The 17927-nt window shown below is 42.7% G+C and overlaps 1 protein-coding gene across 2 annotated transcripts in view; it reads right to left on the bottom strand.

The window, feature by feature from the left end:
• Positions 1-17556, bottom strand: part of kctd16b (potassium channel tetramerization domain containing 16b) — a 94902-nt gene extending 77346 nt beyond the window's left edge. The window contains exon 1 of one of the 2 annotated variants that reach the window (XM_030069141.1): positions 16719-17556. In XM_030069141.1, coding sequence (XP_029925001.1) covers positions 16719-17556 — 838 coding nt within the window. The remainder of the gene's footprint in view (positions 1-16718) is intronic. The other variant, XM_030069143.1, reaches the window with a different exon arrangement.
• Positions 17557-17927: the final 371 nt, after the last annotated feature.

The raw sequence follows: 17927 nt of genomic DNA, 5'->3' as shown, positions 1-17927 counted from the left end.
ACCGTTTAACGCACACCTACAAATCGATTATCCCGGTTATACCATGGCCATTTGACAATTGATATAAAGGCAAGAGGAGGAAGCAATATAAATATTCCACTGGTGTGTTCCCCTTCCCTGTCGTTACTTTATCAAGTCAATAACTCAGCTGTGCTGCCGCAGTTGATAACAAGTAGGCTTTGACAGCTGTGCTTGTTATGTTGCTATGGTTACAAGTCAGATAGCGGATGACTTTAGAAAGGTGATTAAAGTTGAGCCAAACTTCGTCCACAATACACGATTTGCACGCACACCTGCCAGCCAATCAGAAGAGAGTATTCACCCAGACCATGCTAGAAACGGTTTTGGTGGAAGCTTTAATCCAAAGCACCCTACAGCTAACCAGAATACCCAGAAGGCCCGTGCGCTGTAGCTACCAGTGCAGCATTTTTGATGCTCAAACTGTTACAGAGAAAACAAGAAACACCTGATCTGAAGAGCCAGACAAGAATCAAATGGCAAATGCCGCTAAGCCCCCCAGTGCCCTCGAGGACTAAACGTGTAAACAGATGATCCGCAAAACTTTGAAAAGATTTGAACTTCCAAAGCAACTCACCCTCTAACAAACCTGCTCTGAATATTTATCTCTGTTTGGGCTCATTGGTTGATCCCAAGACTCATATTTTCCTTTCTTTTTGTTTGTTTTTTTGCACCTATTTTTGGTTTGTTTGCCTGCACAATCTGCCACATCTCTCCAGCCGTACCCTCTTGTCTAAGAATAAAACAAGCATAACTAATGGTATATTCATGAAGCGATTTCAAACGCGTAACGTGTTAAAGAGCAGTGGAGCTCTATGAGGTGGGGAAGGAGAAGAGGAGCTTCTCCAGAGGAAAGGCAGTGTTTGAGAGTGGGAAAGTGAAAGGAGAGGCAAAGTGACACTCATTATTGGGTGTTGCATGAAGAGAGAAGAGTGAGAGCTGCAAAGGCCAGTGTCCTCTATTCCACCTCAGACACTCACCCACACACACACATGCACACACACACACACGCACACACGCACACATACAGTACACGCTAAGTCCTAATCAGGATGAATGAGATTTGCTCTTCAACAAGGACAGATCATTATATTATGAGACAGCTACATTATTACTCTGATCCCACTGTTTTAACAGCTTAAAGTGCCGTGTGTGTGTGTGTGTGTGTGTGTGTGTGTGTGTGAAAGAGTGAACCTTAATGATTAAAAGGGAGCATTGCACCCAAATGTCATCCTGTAACAGCGTTAATTGGCTACAATGAGTTTATGAGGTGATGGATGTTGATAATTGTCTTGCTCCATTTGCTTGTTCCTCATCCCAGCACACATGAGCCCATGCACATACAAATGAGGCCCACCGCACTCCAAAGATCACGGCTAAGCTGGCATGCATTATGCGAATGGTCTTGCCTGCACACAGACACACACACACACACACACACACACACACACACACAAACACAACATGAGTCTGCACTCAGGATGTCAGATTATTCATTGTTTGTGTGGACAGCAGAACACACGTGTGCAATGAATCACAAGCACACACACACACACACACACACACACACACATACATACACACATCCATGCACGCACATGTGCACACACACCTACAGACATACCCTTCTTACTAATCCCCCTAAAGCTTTAGCTTGGTTAATCTCGTAGTAAACAATGTGAATCTAGGCTAGGGCTTGCTGTCCAGTCTTATCTTTTTGTGTGTGTGTGTGTGTGTGTGTGTGTGTGTGTGTGCACGCTCTCCTCAGAACCAATTCATAAACAGACTTCTTGTCTGCAGACCATAATCACACAGCTAACACGGGTTCCTGGCCAGCAAATCATTATCTACACACAGCTAATGTAGGCTTACGGTTAGCAAGCCATTACACATGTTTGTGTGCACAGGACCCCAGGTAGCAAGGCATTACTTCTGCAAACAAACAGCCTGACAGCCTGGCCCTCTATAGATGGCTGCCAGTGACTGTGCAATACTCTGTAAACAGCACTCAATAATTCAATACACTGTGAATAGCACACAGGAGTGCAGGCTAGATGGGAGGATATCGGCTGCTCTCATATTCTATAAATCATCATTGATATGAGACAGGGAAAACGTAAAGGCATTGACCACAAGCGCATCAAGTCTTCTGGACGTGTTGTCATTTACAACCAACCGCAATGTTTTAGAAAAGCTGTCTGATCAAAGATGCTCCCATCCATGTTGATGGCTCTCATAAAATGCTATAATTTATGGATTATAATCCCAGCTGTTGTTGTAACCAGGTACCCGATCCACTATCTGTTGTCTTCCTCTTTTTTTTTACTCTGATGCGTAGTATGTATCACTTTTCCTTCAGACAGCACCTGTGGTACCAGTTGCATCACAGTCCCACCTATGCCCAATGTACAGAGCTTCTTCTCAGGTCATATTGCTGTAATGTACAATAGGATCTGCTCTTTCGAGGAAAAGAGGAGGTCTGAACAGGTAAATCCAGGTGAAAACAATGATCCCTCTTTGATTTCAAGGAGTAAATCCACTTCAGTCGTAAAGGGGGTTACACATGAAAGGAAGGAGAGAATTTAAGGGCTTTGGGATGGCTTGAGGTGCAGCTGAGCATTAGGATGGTGTTCCTAATATTTCATACACTCAGTGTACATCACATTACCATTAAGCCAATAGCATTAAAACTAAAGCCCAGCTTATCCATCAAGGTAATGTGGGTTGCCACAGTTAAATATCTCCCTCTCTCCCATCTCTCCCTGCTCCAGGTTAATAAGCTGAAGTGATTCTGCACAACAACAAGAGATATTGCAGATGTTAAGTAAGTGTGTTTAAGTGAGCGGGCTGATCTATAATTTCTTCCCTAATGAGAGTCATTTTTCATTGGTGAGCTGTTTGGATAAGCTAACCTCCAAATGTACGTGCGTGCATGTGTGTGTGTGTGTGTGTGTGTGTGTGTGTGTGTGTGTGTGTGTTGTGCTCCCTGCATGCTTATGGCTATGATTTTTTTTTTTTTTTTTTTTTTTATGGACAGAGAGCTTCACAGCCACTTAGGAGTGAAATGGCAATAACAGCATGCTCTAGTAAGCAGTTGAGTTCTCTGAAATGACACCGAGGGATTACTAATGCAACGCAGTATTGGAGTTTGGAACGATCCTCTGCAGTGGCATAAGATGTGGAACCATGTGATATTTATGCTGAAGACTATTTAACTATTTTAACAAGCTAAACTCTCCTCTCTCGTGATTAAACTCTGTTATGCTGGTTAAGATGCTCTCCTCTGGATTAATTAATACCTGTGCTGACTGAAAATCACATCTGTGCATCCTGCTTGCTTTATTCTTCATTGAAAATATAATGTGTGTGTGTGTGTAAACCAACGCAATTTGACACATATTTGGAGTTGGAAAGAGTGTAGGCATCATGGACTTCCCTAACAATCTCAATTTCCACCCAAGGTAAAGCACTCTGATTGGTTTATCCTTGGGGGATACCAGGGATTCAACCACACACACATCAGAGAAGTATAAAAGCTTCAAAGGAATCCAGTGTAGTCTATGACCCTTAGTGGCACTATAGGGTCCCCATTTTGGGACAATATATTCCACACACTAATATAAACTTGGCAACTGTCAAAATATTCCCAAACAAAGCTTGTCGATGTTTTTTGAAGTAAGGAAATACATTCAGCATGTTTATCTGGCCTCAAGGACACAAAGAATGTGTTTTGGTTAAAAAATTTCAATGTAAATGTTTATACTAGGAAAAAATTAGTAGCTCTAATGTAAGTGCTGCCATATTGTTAACATCTGTGCTTTGCATTATGTTTCTGTTACATAAACATAAATGAAAAATACACACAAGATGCAAACCACGTCAATGTAATGTCCTGGGTTCAGCATTTGATATGTTTCCCCATTCTCTCAACTTTCCCTTTTTTCTCCACTTTGATCTTGTAAGTAAATAAATACATTTATTTAAAAAAAAAAAAAAAAAAAGGTTTAAAAAATAAAGGCACACAAAAAATCTGATCTAATCTAAATTTCAAATCCTGACAGAGCTTCCTCTTCCTCCTCTGCCTCTTCTCTGGCTATATAATGGAAAAAGACTGCAGATGAGAAACAAGGAAATAAGGAACTGTGCCAAGACATTTTAATGCACACCACATCATGACATGGGTCTCTTTGCACACGCTAATTTCCTCCTGAGTCGCTGTATTCTTGTCTCTGGCTTTCTTAATGGACATAAAGACTTCATGGCCACTTACAAATGAAGTGCCACTGACTTTCTGCCCCAGGAAGCTATAAAGCAGTCAGGAATGAAATTACAGCAGTATGACCATAAGCTCCACCAAGCTGTGGTGCACTGCTGGGTGAGTGACACGACGTGATTACTAATGAGGCACAATGGAATTAGGAACAATCCCAAACAGTATCAAACTGAGAAATTTCATCATGATGTTTAAGTACTAATGGGGGTTTGCATATTGAGTGACGATTTCATCATGAAAGACTTGTATGAAAGCCTTTTCTGCACAGACGCTGGAGAAGATAGATGAGAGACAAGTAGAGGCAAGCTGGTGAGCAGCAGTTTAGATATAGATGAGAGGCGGAGCTCAGTGGAGAGAAAAGTGAGAATAAAACACATCAGTGGAGTACAAAGCCAATTTCAGTGATTTCAGTGCACCAAGTGTTTTTGTAAGCTTGACGTGATGGCAGCAAATGTGTCGTTTCTGCTCTCTGGGGACTAAAATTAGCAGCACTGTGACAACTGGAGGATCAGGGTTCAAGGGCCTCTTGAGTCTTTGAGGAAGACACTGAGCCAACATCCGCACCAAAGTTATTACAGTCAACTAAAACTACCCAGATTTGAAAAAAACATTTCAGAAATAAAAAAAAAATAAAAAGCTAGACTTAAGAAAAAAGGCTGAAACTAACTGAAATGATATTGTGTACTTACAAAAGTAACTAAAATAAAATAAAATTGCACAAAATGTCTTTGATTTTAGTCTGTCGATTTGGTCAAATTTATCAACACAAAAGGCATGGGGAGTTTTTTTGTGCTGATGTTTATTGAGACAGGGGCTTCTGCATGACTGGGAGTCAACTGCCTAAATACATAAATACAAACTAAAGTGAAATTATCAGATCCATTCTGGAGACTAACTGAAACTAAGCTGAATTCAAAACAGAAATTAAAAATGATATGAAAATAAAAACTAATGAAAAATATAAAACTCTAACGCTGGTCCACACTAAGCTCGGTACATTTTAAAACGGCATATTTGTGTCTTTTACCTTTCGCCGACACAAGGCCTTTTTCGAATACTTTTCCATGCACACTGATACTCTCAACACAACATGAAAACAGTGACATCCGCTCTACTGGGTCTATTCACACCTCTGACCTCTGACCCCTGAACCATGACCTGATCTCCAACACCCGTGGAAACAGGGCAAGCAAGGATTAAAAATAATTGCCCCTCATGATCAATAATATATCACATTATGTGTAATTCTTACAGACAGGTGGACATCTTCCAGCATTGTTACCAACAGCGTAGATGGCTTTCGGGCAGTCCCTTTGTCTGTGTATCACATTTTGGCTGCTGTAATAAATACTAAATATTGATAAACTGTTCCAAAAAGGCTCTTAGTTTGGGGTTCTCAGAGAGGGAACGTGAAAAACATTCACGTAGAAGGGATGTCCTTTTGGAAGAAGCTTGAATTCATAGCATATTGGTTCATAGTGGTCACACATTCACAGAAAAAAATAAAGTTGATTCACAGTAGACAGAAGTTTTTTTTTTTTTTTTTTTTAGACTCAACTTTTGGGTCAAATTCACTGTTTGAAGAGCTAATCTAGCACATGGTCGGCTCCAGTCTGGACTCAGTCACACAACAGAAACATCTGCCGGTATGATAATGTCGCATGATGACCGATGTGATGGGCTGTCTGCGCACCCTTTACGTTGTGTTTCCAATCAAGCTGGCCTTGTCCCTAGCAACGTTATTAAAGCGCTGATGCACTGCAGCAGCCAGCCGGTGGGTTGAGTGAGTGAAGAGCCTCTCCAGCTGCTGTCTCTGTCATTATAGCAACGCTGCACACCTCGTCGCACCGCAGAGCACTTATTCCAACACAACAGGGGAAGAGCATCAGCATTATATCAACTGTGCCTACCACAGCAGAGAGAATAGAGTGTCAAGAGTCACAGAGGAGGAGAAAATGGGTTGATAGATGGAAAGAGAGAAGGGGGTCGCCGAGGGCTTCGGGGAGCTGGCTGTTGACTTTCTACCGTTCACTCTCTCACTATTGTCTTTTTCTCTCACTTCCTCTCTCTCTCGTTCTCTCTCTCTTCCTCCACCTCCCTCTTGCTCTCTTATTGCAGAGCTCTATAGTTCCCTGTATCCTCCAGAGGCCGGGGACTGCGAGAATTGGAGATGCTAGAGGAGAAGGTCAAGGGGAGGCCAGGCACACCAGAAAGTCTATCTTCTCCCAGTATGACCTGCTTGCCCTCCATCCATTCGTACATCATTCCTTTCTTCCCGTCCTGCCTCTCCTTATCTTCCTATACCCTCTTACCTTGTGAGCTCGGGTCACCAATCACAATCAGGCCAATAACCACCAACATAAGCACAAAAAATACAATATTTAGTGCTACTTTATATTTAATCGTCGTGAGAGGACCATATTTCCGTGCAGCTCGGCGTGCTAATGTGCAAAATGCAGGTTTCTCTATCTGGAAAAAGGAGTGAGGAAACTCTATTTCTCAAATAAAATGCATCGGCACTGAAGGGAGCTGTGTGCACCGAGTTCAGTTCTGTTTACTCTCCACTACATTCAGGTTTCCACTCCGCTGGTCAGTTTTTCTGTTGCTCTCAGCCCCAGATCTTGCGCCCTTTCAGCCCTCCTGTCCTCCTCCTTTAACTTGGGTGTCATTTTTTTATGCTAATTTGAGCTTTGACAAACAGGTTCAATCTTGTTTCATCAGACTGAAAAAAAAAAAATCCAAAGTTAGGCGTTTTTTATCCTTTTTGGTGAGGAAAAGGTCATCTGTGCTTTCATGTCTTCTTAGACATGAAACTTTATATAGTCCTTTTATATTCTTGCCTCAGTCAAAAGTCTGTCTGTCTCTTGCCTGCAGCTTCCACAAAACACAGCAGCTAGGTTTCTTACTGGGAAAAAAAAAAAAAGAGAGGCTCACGTCGCCCCAATTTTTGCTACAGCAAGCTATGTTAGTGGTTCAGAACGATATGACTGTAAGAAAGGTGATACTGAAGCAGTGAAAAATAACTGATTTTCCTGTTCAAGACTTTGTAGCTGCATGAGACTGTGACAGAGATGCAATCAGAGCCTCTTGTATCGCCCACAGTCAATCAGAATAGAGGGAACCATTAAAAAGCTGCTCATTTTGTAAAACACAGTCAAGACAGCTAAATCAGCATCATCTTTTCAATCACTTATTAATAGTCATTTTTTTTTTTACAGCTTTAATGTAATATGCATTAATTTATTGTTTTGGTCTCTGTTTTATGATTCTGACCAGGACTCAGGAAATTGTCATTTGCTGTTGCTCTGGCAGATCTTTGCAGCTTTGCAGTCGTCCTCACAAAAACAAACTGTAACAACAGAGGCTACGATCACTCAACACCAACTGTGCTGCTTCAGGAGAGTCTGCCATGACAAATCCTATATGGTCAACTTCACCTTGGCTGGAGATTTGCAGAGGGTCAAATGAAATGCTACCGATCCCGACTGGAAACTTCACTAAGAAGTGCCATACTGACCCCACATGACTGCGGCTGTTGATCGTTCCACCCGGCAGCCGCTCTGCCACACTTGAGCGGAGTGTGAAGAGCAAAAAAAACAGCTCAGGAGACACACACACACACAGCCATGCCTGCCCTGCTCACTCGGATTTTACAAGCGCAGCCTGCAATAAAGTTTGTGGATTGCGAATTGGACCAGAGAGCGCACCATTAAGGCTGAGGAGCAAGTCAATTTAAGCGTCCCTTTCAGAGATACATCATCCCTCCCCGCGCTCTCGCTTGCATCGTTCCAACATCTCCTCACCCTGACGTGTGAGTAAGGAGAAGAAAAGATGAGGAAAGAAATCAAATCCTGCCAGAACTTTCTCTTTTGTGTCAATTATATCTGTATCCCGGTGAGTCTCTCCCCTGTTTCTATAAATAAATAAACAAATAAACAAATAAATAAATAAAAATCATCAAAGCAGCCTGCCTATTCTGTGCTCTCTCACACACACTGCAACAAACTCACCATTTTATCAAGTCATTCAGTCTCACAATCAGTGTTAAAATCTTGTGTTGTTGTTGAAACGCCGTCAAAAGCTTTTCCTTAAAAACAAGTGAAAAACAGACAACCCCACTTTTGTTGCAGGAATTTTTCCGGTATCAACTAGAAAATGACACTTTATTCTGGAAACTAGGTGATTAGCCTTGAAACAAGTGGGATTATCTCATCCCACTGGCAGTTTTTTTTTTTTTTCCCCACTTTCAAACAAGTTTTTTAACACTAATAGTAAATGACTTGTTGTTTACATTTTTTATTGAAAACACTCTGGAGAAATGGTAACAGTAGCAGCAGTAATAGTAGTAGCAGTGTAGTCTTTATAGTAGCCTATTGTACGGCTATGAGCAGTTTAACAGCGGCAGTGGTTATAGTAGGTCTGTCTCTTTGTCCAGCCGTCCCTGCTCCCTCCTCTCCCTGCTGCCTCCATGTCTCAGTCTGAATAATGCAGAGTTGAGGTGTGTGGTGCTGAGTCCCCTGTGGAGCTGAGGCCAGGGTAGCAGCTGTCCCTATCAAGACTCTCCTCAGAGCTGTCACGGCCTGTCTGCTCTGCGGCTAATCACTTCCTACAGGCCTGCAGCATGGGACCGCCGCTACCAATGTCGTCACTGGCCGGGCTGGGAGAGGCTTGCAGGATGACTCTAATGGAGTTTGGGCGTTAGTGTGGCCATGCGTGTGTGTGTTTTTGCATGTGTGAGTTTGGTCGACACCAGGTATGTATTTACCTAGCGGCTCAAAAGATGGGCAAATCCCTCGGGAAGTGTAATGTGGGTCACGAATACACACATACCACAATCATTACTGTTACGATAACCCCCTCTCTCCCACCTGCCACACACACACACACACACACACACACTTGTGACACACGGAGTTACACATCTGTGTAAAATAAGCTAAAGTTTGGGCAGGTCACACATCAGCACACATGGTCATATGACAGCATCATTTGTAGCCAGACACGCATCATTCGGCCGTGTTTGGATAATATAAACAGTAAAGCCTGGAGAAATGTGTCCTGAGGCAAAAAACCTGCCATCCCTCGACTCTCAGTGGACTGTGGAGATTTTTTTTTTTTTTTTTTTTCAGTCAGAGGATGTTGTGTCGTTGTTTTGATGGTACTGTTGTGGTCGTTGGCATTGTTGGGCCCTGCAGTGAATTCCTCTGAACCAACTGTCAACAAAGATGATTAATTATCAGTCACTCCAGCCATGCGACAAATTGGTAAATAAATTTGCCTTCTGGGGTTTCAGAGGCTGGCCCTCACGCGAATAGTCACAAACAGAAAAGAGACAGTTAGGGACGATCAGAGCGAGGTGTGTACAGAGACAGATAGCAAAACGAAGGATGGAAGAGAAAAAGGCGGTCAGCCGTTGCTAAGAGAAATGAGCTTGTGAGTGGAGAAACACTTGGTCTGAGTGTGGGTCAGTTGAAAAAGTGAATCGGCCGATAAGGTGGACTTGTTTTTAAGATTTAGGTTACTGTGACACAGTCAACAGTCTTGCCTTTCTCAGGTTTACTCCTAGCCTCCACTTTCTGAGTCAGAGCTCCAGACTCAGCTCAGTCAACCTAAAAAAAAAAAAAAAAAAAAAAAAACCCTGCTTTTTGGTTTTGCTAGCTAGCTAACTGGCCCGGAGGACAATTTAACAATTTAGGCAACTGATGCTAATGCACCATTAACAGCATATGACAAGCAATTACCAACAACAATGTGGATTCAGGGGGAGGGAAGAGGTGCAAATGAGACACAAGTTAGTTGTTTCCCAGAGTAGACATCATGTACAAAGCCGGTTCTGTTACTTTCTATAAATTCAATAGCAGCTGATGTGCATTAATGTTATGACAAGGTAATACCTTTCATTCATGACACAGAAGACAGTTTTGCACCAAAATGTTTGCTATATATTTTTATATATCTTATATATCTTCTGAATGACAGACTAAGTTAAACACGCCACAATTTTTTCCGAGATCACACATATTTGTATATGTTACTCAAATAAGCCTCATGTACATCATTGGTTGCAGAAGAAATACTTCCAACCCAATTAAGTTTTGGTGCTGAGATGACAGAAGTAGACAGCAAGTAAATCATCTCCATTCTTCCCCGTCTCTGCTAACATCTTCTACTAGATATGTTTTCTGAGATTATGTTCAGAGGACAAGACAGACAGCCGGCTGCAACAGCTTAAGATGCATCAGTGGGAAGTGATGACCTTCATGTCAAAATCAGCACAGATATCAAGCATGTCTATTCAGTTCACAGAGTAAACCAAATCATACTTTTAGAAGTACATTTGGTTGGTCTAACTGTTGCCTAAGAGCTTAAAGACCTCCAACATGGCCGCCAGAGGGTGTGTTACATCACCTGAAAAACCCACTCTTGTTCCAGTTGAGTTATTCAGCTGCAAACAGTGGAAGACTTTGTAGTTACGGGCAGCTCCCAGGTATAAATGTCAGCAGCCGAATATGTGTGAAGCAAGGATTTAATGAAAAAGTACAAATGCTCAAGAAGTAAAGGTTTAAAAGAAAAATCATCAGACAGTCTGAGAGAGAAGAAGCACAGCACCATATAGTCAGTGACAGACGCAGACACATTAGAAAGGTGTGAGACAAAGAGGCACTAAAAGTGAAGAGGCAGATAGAATAAGAAGGCATAGAAATAAAGACAGAGAAAGATTCAGGTGGATAAACTGTCAGGGAGATGGACAGGAAGACAGACAGAGATATGAATAGGAAGTGAGACAGGAGGCGTGACAGTGCAGCGAGGCATGTAAAGGCGAGTGGTGCCGCCATGCTGCTCCTTGCCCCCACAGAGCACAGGGGGGATGGGAAGGTGGGAAATGGAGGAAAGAGAGAAAATGACTGACTAGAGCAAAATGAGAAGAAGAATAGAAAGTGAAAGAAGAGAAACAAAGTGAAAAAAAAGAGACAGGAAGATGAGCAAGAGGGAGGATCAGGAGAGTTTAGACAGAGCAGGGGCGAGGGGAAGGCTCAGCGTGCCAAGAAGGCAACAGGCAGCTAAACAAGAGGCTGTCACTGACAAAATTTATTCCACTGGGCGAATTTCAACCGCTAACAAACTCCCATGATTGTGTGAATGTGCCTGTGTGTGTGTGTGTGTGTGTGTGTGTGTGTGTGTGTGTGTGTGTGTGTGCAGGCTTGAGAGCATGTGTGCCTGCATGTGTGTGTGCCTGGTTACCTGTGTTTGTGTGCATACTCTTGGCTGTGGGCGGGTGTGAGTATATGTGTGCGCCTGCTGCATGTGTGTGTTTAGCCGAGCACACTACCTCTGTGTGTGTGTGTGTGTGTGCGTGTGCCCTCATCTTTGAGTGTATGCCCTCTAACAAGCTGAACATTTGTCAACAAAGGCAGGAAGCAGTTGTTGTTTGTCAGTAAGCAACAACCAACCACCACTTGATGTGGCTTGTTAATGCCAGGGGCTTCTGGGGGTTAGGAAAGCCGAGAGCCATCCAGTCATCACTGCAGCTTCATGCAGGCGATTAATGCATAGCTCATTTAGCCTGGCCCCAGCACAGAGAATCACTCATATGTGTTTTTTACTCGTATTTGCTCTTCAACCATGTGATCATTTGACTTTTGTGATTTACGGGGCTGGCAGTGGTTTTGCCTGAGGTGGTGAATGCACGGCTCAGTGGTTTCTAACCACTGGTCCTGGCCCCATCCCAGAGTCATAAACAGGAAAGCTTGGAACAAGATAAATAGAAAATTATAGTTAGGGTATTAACTATTCTGCGGATCTGGTTGCATTTGGAGTGGAATAATTATTGAATGTCATTAAAAAGCCATGTTCATTGACTTTTAGTTGCATGACAGACTTGTAATAAGCATTTGAAAGATATTTGCACATAGCGGAAAAGTGCATTTCCATGCTTCACATCTAGAGTAGGGACAGTAATTTTATCAGTGCTAGAGAAGAATTACTAGTACTAAGAGCAGAGTCAGGTGTTGCTACAGATGCCAGCTGCCCTTGAGCTAAGGAATGGTTCCTATAAATATGAAAGAATGTCCACCACTATATCATAATGGTAAGATGCCAAATACGTTCCAAAAATATCTGTCCTGTAATCACAAATTACTTGGCTGTGGCCATGAAACAGGAACAAGGAGCTAAAACAGCTGCAGCTTAGGGCTAAAATAGCCAGAAATATGTTTACTTATGGTTGTGGGAGTGAAGAAATGTTTGGTACAGTAATTAGGTTTGGGACCACAAACCAGGGGAATGCTGCAAACACAGTCTCCATATATAAACACTGAGGATGTTTATGCAATATGTAAAAACTACAGCTTTATCAACATACTGTGCAGTATGTGTCTGCCCATTCAAGTGAGCTGTCAGTTTGTTGTCTCTACTTCACTCCGAACACCTGCCAAAGACAGAAGGAGTCGTGCTACAACTGTCAGCAGAGAGACGCGTCGGTTCGACTAAGATTTGCAAAAGAACTTTTTAAACTTAAACTTTTCTTTGAAGACAAGAAAAAAAAGAATTTTCACATCAAATGTGCCCATTAAAGCAGAAACTATTGCACTACATTGTTAGTGCCTGTCATGACAGCCGCATTGATCTCAGTGTTGTTGGCAGCTTCTTCAAGAACATTTTAAACATTAGACAGCACATGTGGAGTTGTATCCCAAGACCTTTTCTCACTTTGTTGTATTTTAATAAAATCTACCTTCCTGCCACCAGTGCAGCTTTCCACATGATCCAGCTGTCTACCTTAAAATGTTATTTTTTCTGCTGTCGCTATAGGAAGACTGATTACATTATAAGGTGGCACACGGAGCTCTATAGCTGTGCTGCACAACAGCAAAGCCTTTTTTAAAAGTTTCAAGTCTTATAGATGACAAACCTATAGTGAACACAAGAGGAATCAACATATTAACGAACAAAACAGAGCACAATAGTACTTGCAAATAATGGTGTACTTGCTACAGAAGCAAATTTCAGCAGGCCTGTGTGGAGAAAAGGACATTTGGGGGGGAAAGAAATGGCCACACTGGTTTCAGACTCGGCAGTCTGCACAGGCTTGCTGGCCAATCTGCTCGAATTCTTTCCACTCCGGCCCCTTGTTACGCAACCATCTGCAATCCAAAGCATGAAGTTATTGGCTATGAAAAAACATCTCCATATCTTTTTTTTGGCTGGACCGAAGCAGCTGGAGAAGCCCTACAAACACAAATGTCCATCACTGACTCCCTGACTGAGCGATGACGCCGAGTGTCGGAGTTTCCCCATTGGCCAAAATGAATCAACACGAACAGTTTTCTATTACATGCTTAGAGGGGTTTACAGCAGTTCCACTCATTGACTGCAGCTCATTCCAAGTTTTTCACAGGCTAAGAACATAATATTTTGCTTCTCTTAGATACTACTGAATGCTAAAGACTTCTGTGCCAAGAGTCATGAGGGAGAGTGTACAGTTAAAGCACTGCAAATCACTCTGGCAAAACATTCAATACAGAGTGAGGCTTAAAGACCAAACTAGAGACATTCACAGATAGAAACAGATGAAAGAGCTGGGAGAGTTAACAGATAATTATAAGTATACATTCTCTTTCAAATCAAAATACCACTGAATATTCCTGAAATATCTTGCCCACAATGTTGCACACTGACCATAAATGGTTGAGCCATGTACTAGGTTTTGATCTAGACCTGTGATTGATTCCCTTTGTTAAGATCTCGATGCAAACATCTGGTGGTCAGCTCTTTCCAGACTGAGCTTACTGAGCATGTTAATTGAAAGATAGCTGCACGTTTATGTCTCATCAAACAACTTCTAAATCTGCATGGTCCCTTAACCTTTTTCATCCCCTGCAGCTTTTGTTGTTTTGGTTTTAATGTTTTTTCTCACCATTATATCCGGTTTCCCACCATTGCAGCTACCTCTTTAATCCTCATGCACCCCTACTGGCATGGTGTGTTTCTATTTTTTGCGAATTTTACTTTGTTGTCTGAATATTGCAGCCATTCGTATTCACTGCAACTGTCTTTGAGCGCCAGATGGGTTGGATTTGCAGATAAGTTGTGAATCACAGAAAAGCAGACTTTCAAATAGAAACTAGAATAGTGAAACATTCCCAGCTCTTATTATATTGTCCTCTGTGACAGTCCAACCATTTGGTCCCTCATGTAAGTTAAAACAGACACTATTAGCAATTACAATTTAATCAGTATAGATCAATAGGCCTACAGCTTCACCCTACGCATGAGAATGCCTTTAGCCTGACACTCAGATCCAGACTGGATCTCCGTCAAAGAACAACAAAAGATAAAGTGCAGTGTAAAAGGCTCAAAAACTTAAAAAAAAAAAAAAAAAAAAAAAATCCGGAAATTAACAGTTAACAGTTGATTCCTTTTTCAAGAGTACTGGTTGTTCATTTCAGTTTTCACCAAACACTCATTATATGCATTTTTAAAGTGGGCATGGCTAGTGGTTAAAGACTTTGTTCTATGCTGGTGAAAATCTTGTTTTATGCATTTAGCACTAATTAGAGCTACACAGCCACCAAGAACTGCAGCGCTTCCACAATATCATTTAGAGTATGTTTCTGTCTACCTTATGGCAGCTTCTCTGCAGCAGCTATCCAGGAGCTGGAGATTGATTATGCATTGTCAGATCTGGGAATATGGACTGTTTTGTTGGGTCATAAAATATTACGAGAGCCATTATAAAAGCCATCATCATCTCTTCACTACCACTTTACCTGTTTCATCTCAGACTCCCACTGCATAGGAGGAATGGCAAGGAGGGAGAAAGGGGAGGAGAGCAATAGGAGAGCCAGAAGGACACACAGGAAATTGAAAGAAGGGAAAAGATGGAAGCAGTCAGTGGAGGAAGTGTAGGAAAATGCTCCAGATGATAAATAACAAGAGTTGGAAGTAATGATTCTCTGTGCTGACGAGTGACACAGCATTTTGGAGAAAGGATGAGAAGGAGAAGATGGAGAGACTCAGGATGAGTGTAAATTCTGTCAAACATTTGTCTCTACAAGGATGCAAGTGCACTGCATTGCAAATGACTCCACTCACTCACTCACACACTTGCTCACTGTGCCTCTTCCACTCCCTCACTCTCATTATAATGCACATGTAAGCAGCCATCTCAGAAATTTGATTAAATGCAGCTGACAAAAAACTAAACTATGATGCCACAAGTTTCTGCTGAGTGAAACATTTTAAGAAAAAAAAAAAAACTAAGTAAAGATTTAAGTGAGTGAAATTACTGAAATGTGACTAAATCTAATGAAATCTAAAAGAGCATGCTGAATGCTGCAACATGCTGTAATATATTTGAACACAGTGAGATCAAAACATGATCCAACTTGTCAGATATGCATTGGAGCTAAGGTTTCCTTGCTCCAAGGGAAAGATTACAACACCCTGACTTAGCCCCAATTACCAGGAGTGATCTCTAATTGGGTTTGTTCCACAGGGCTCAGACAAAATTTCAGATGCTAAGTTTGACATTTTTTCTTGTGCCGTTGTTTTCACCAAGGTGATGCAGGGTAACTACAGGCCGTGAAATTTATTGTGTAATTTTTATAGCTTCTCATGCAGTGAATGTCAGGGCATCTAATAAGCTCTCTGTCAATCATGATATTAATTCAGTCAATCATTCAGTCATGAATGCACCACTTATGGGGAAAAAAATCTTGAACAGAATGTATATTTCAGCTTTTTCAATACAAGCTGCAGTTTACTGCATCTTATGTTGGGTTGTGCATTCATTCATCTTTTCTCAGTCAAAACCCAACAGCAGGAATATGTCAGGAATGTCAGGATTAAATTACTTAAAATCATGAAAAAGCTAGCCATGATCCAGTTGTGCAAACTCATAGAATAATAAGGGAATTTCATAGTTGTCTGAAGGTGGAAACCTAACTGTGATCATACTGTACAGTCATGCAAGGACCTGCACCACATTCAAATGTGGTGGGAAGCCTCGCCTTCTCATTACACCCACATCATTCAAAAGAGGGGTCTTCCTTTTCCAGATACAAGAAGGCCCGACCATCCCCACCCCTCTCTCTCTCTCTCTCTCTCTCTCTCTCTCTCTCTCTCTCTCTCTCTCTCTCTTTTGTGGAGGGGGACGTGTAAACCAAGTGTGCCTTCTAGCGGTGGCTCGGTGTTGGTGTGTGTGTGTGTGTGTGTGTGTGTGTGTGTGTGTGTGTGTGTGCGTGCGTGCGTGCGTGCATGTGTGTGTGTGTGTGTGTGTGTGTGTGTGTGTGTGTGTGTGCGTGTGTGTGCGTGTGTGTGCGTGTGTGTGTGTGTGTGTGTGTGTGTGTGTGTGTGTGTGTGTGTGTGTGTGTGTGTACGCGCGTGCGCGCGTCAACATGCTGTAACAGTCCAAGGTGCCACTTACGGTAAAACACGTATTCTGTGTAGCTGGACCAGATCTTGTCCTCTGTGTGCTGGTTGACAAACGAGGCTGTGACTGAGGAGTTGCAGGCCACCATCTGGAAACCACACTCCGACAGCATGTCAAAAGCTCTCTCCAGGTGCTTGAACTTGAGGTAAAACCGAGAGGTGTACCGATCCGGGGTCCTGTCCGGGTCCCTGCTCTCGTTCAGGGTCTCCCCGAAAACTTCTTTGGCCAGGGCCACCCTCCCGCATATCAGTATCCGAGGTACCCTCCTAAACTTGGCGTCGGTTTGGCTCTCCCGGCCCATGGTGCATGACCCCCTGTACCCCACCGTGATGAAGCCGCTTTTTCTGTCAGCAGGCACAAGGGAGGGCGGCGGGCACACCCGGTGGTCGCTGCCCTGGGACCCGTCTTCATAGTCGCTGTGGAAGAAGTCGTCCGGGCTGTGCTTGAAATCCTCAGGGGTCAGGAGCTTCACCAAGTCGGGCAGCTGGAAGTACTCCGCTTCTTTCCTGAGCCTGCCTTTCTCTGGGAAGTGGTCAGGGAGGACGACTTGCTTGTCTCGGAGGTAGTCCAACACGTACCGGAACAAAAACCCATCTCTGTCGATGAAGTAGCGGCCCTTGGGGTCCCGCGCTAAGTCGTTAGACGCATCTTTTTTGGCGGAGAATATTTTGCCCAGTAGTGAATTCGGGGTGCCTACCAGAGTTGAGTGACGCGTGTAATAAACCTGCCCTCCTACGTTTAATTCAACAACATCTGGGAAACTGTTCTGAACTGATGCCTGCTCTTTGGGGTTAGTCCTACAGTTTCCACTTAGCGCCATCGTCTCCGTCATGAACAACTACAAAACACTCTCCTATTTGTATACTAAGAAACCAAAAAAAGAGGGATAAGCGTCCAAAAGTTGCCTAAGCTGTGTTCTCGGTAATAGCGCGTAAACGCAGGGCCTCCAGTTCAGCACTCATCTCACAATAATATGAATAAGCATTAATCATCGATACATGGCCATCACCTACCAGTCTTTTAGCAGTTGTCGAAAATGAAAACAATGGCAGTCCGGTGCCCCTCAGTAAATGTTAAATTTAAATAAATAAATAAATAAATAAATGATAAAATAAAAATAAATTCTAGGGGATTAAATGAGAACCAAATCAATGCCGCGAGAGAAGAGAAATGTACCCAGGCGCATGAAAAGCTTGCATCAGT

Source organism: Myripristis murdjan, chromosome 14 (assembly GCF_902150065.1).
Source record: "Myripristis murdjan chromosome 14, fMyrMur1.1, whole genome shotgun sequence".
NCBI lineage: Eukaryota > Metazoa > Chordata > Actinopteri > Holocentriformes > Holocentridae > Myripristis > Myripristis murdjan.
The sequence above is the reverse complement of the archived record's forward strand: the minus strand, read 5'-3'. Positions and strand labels throughout refer to the sequence as shown.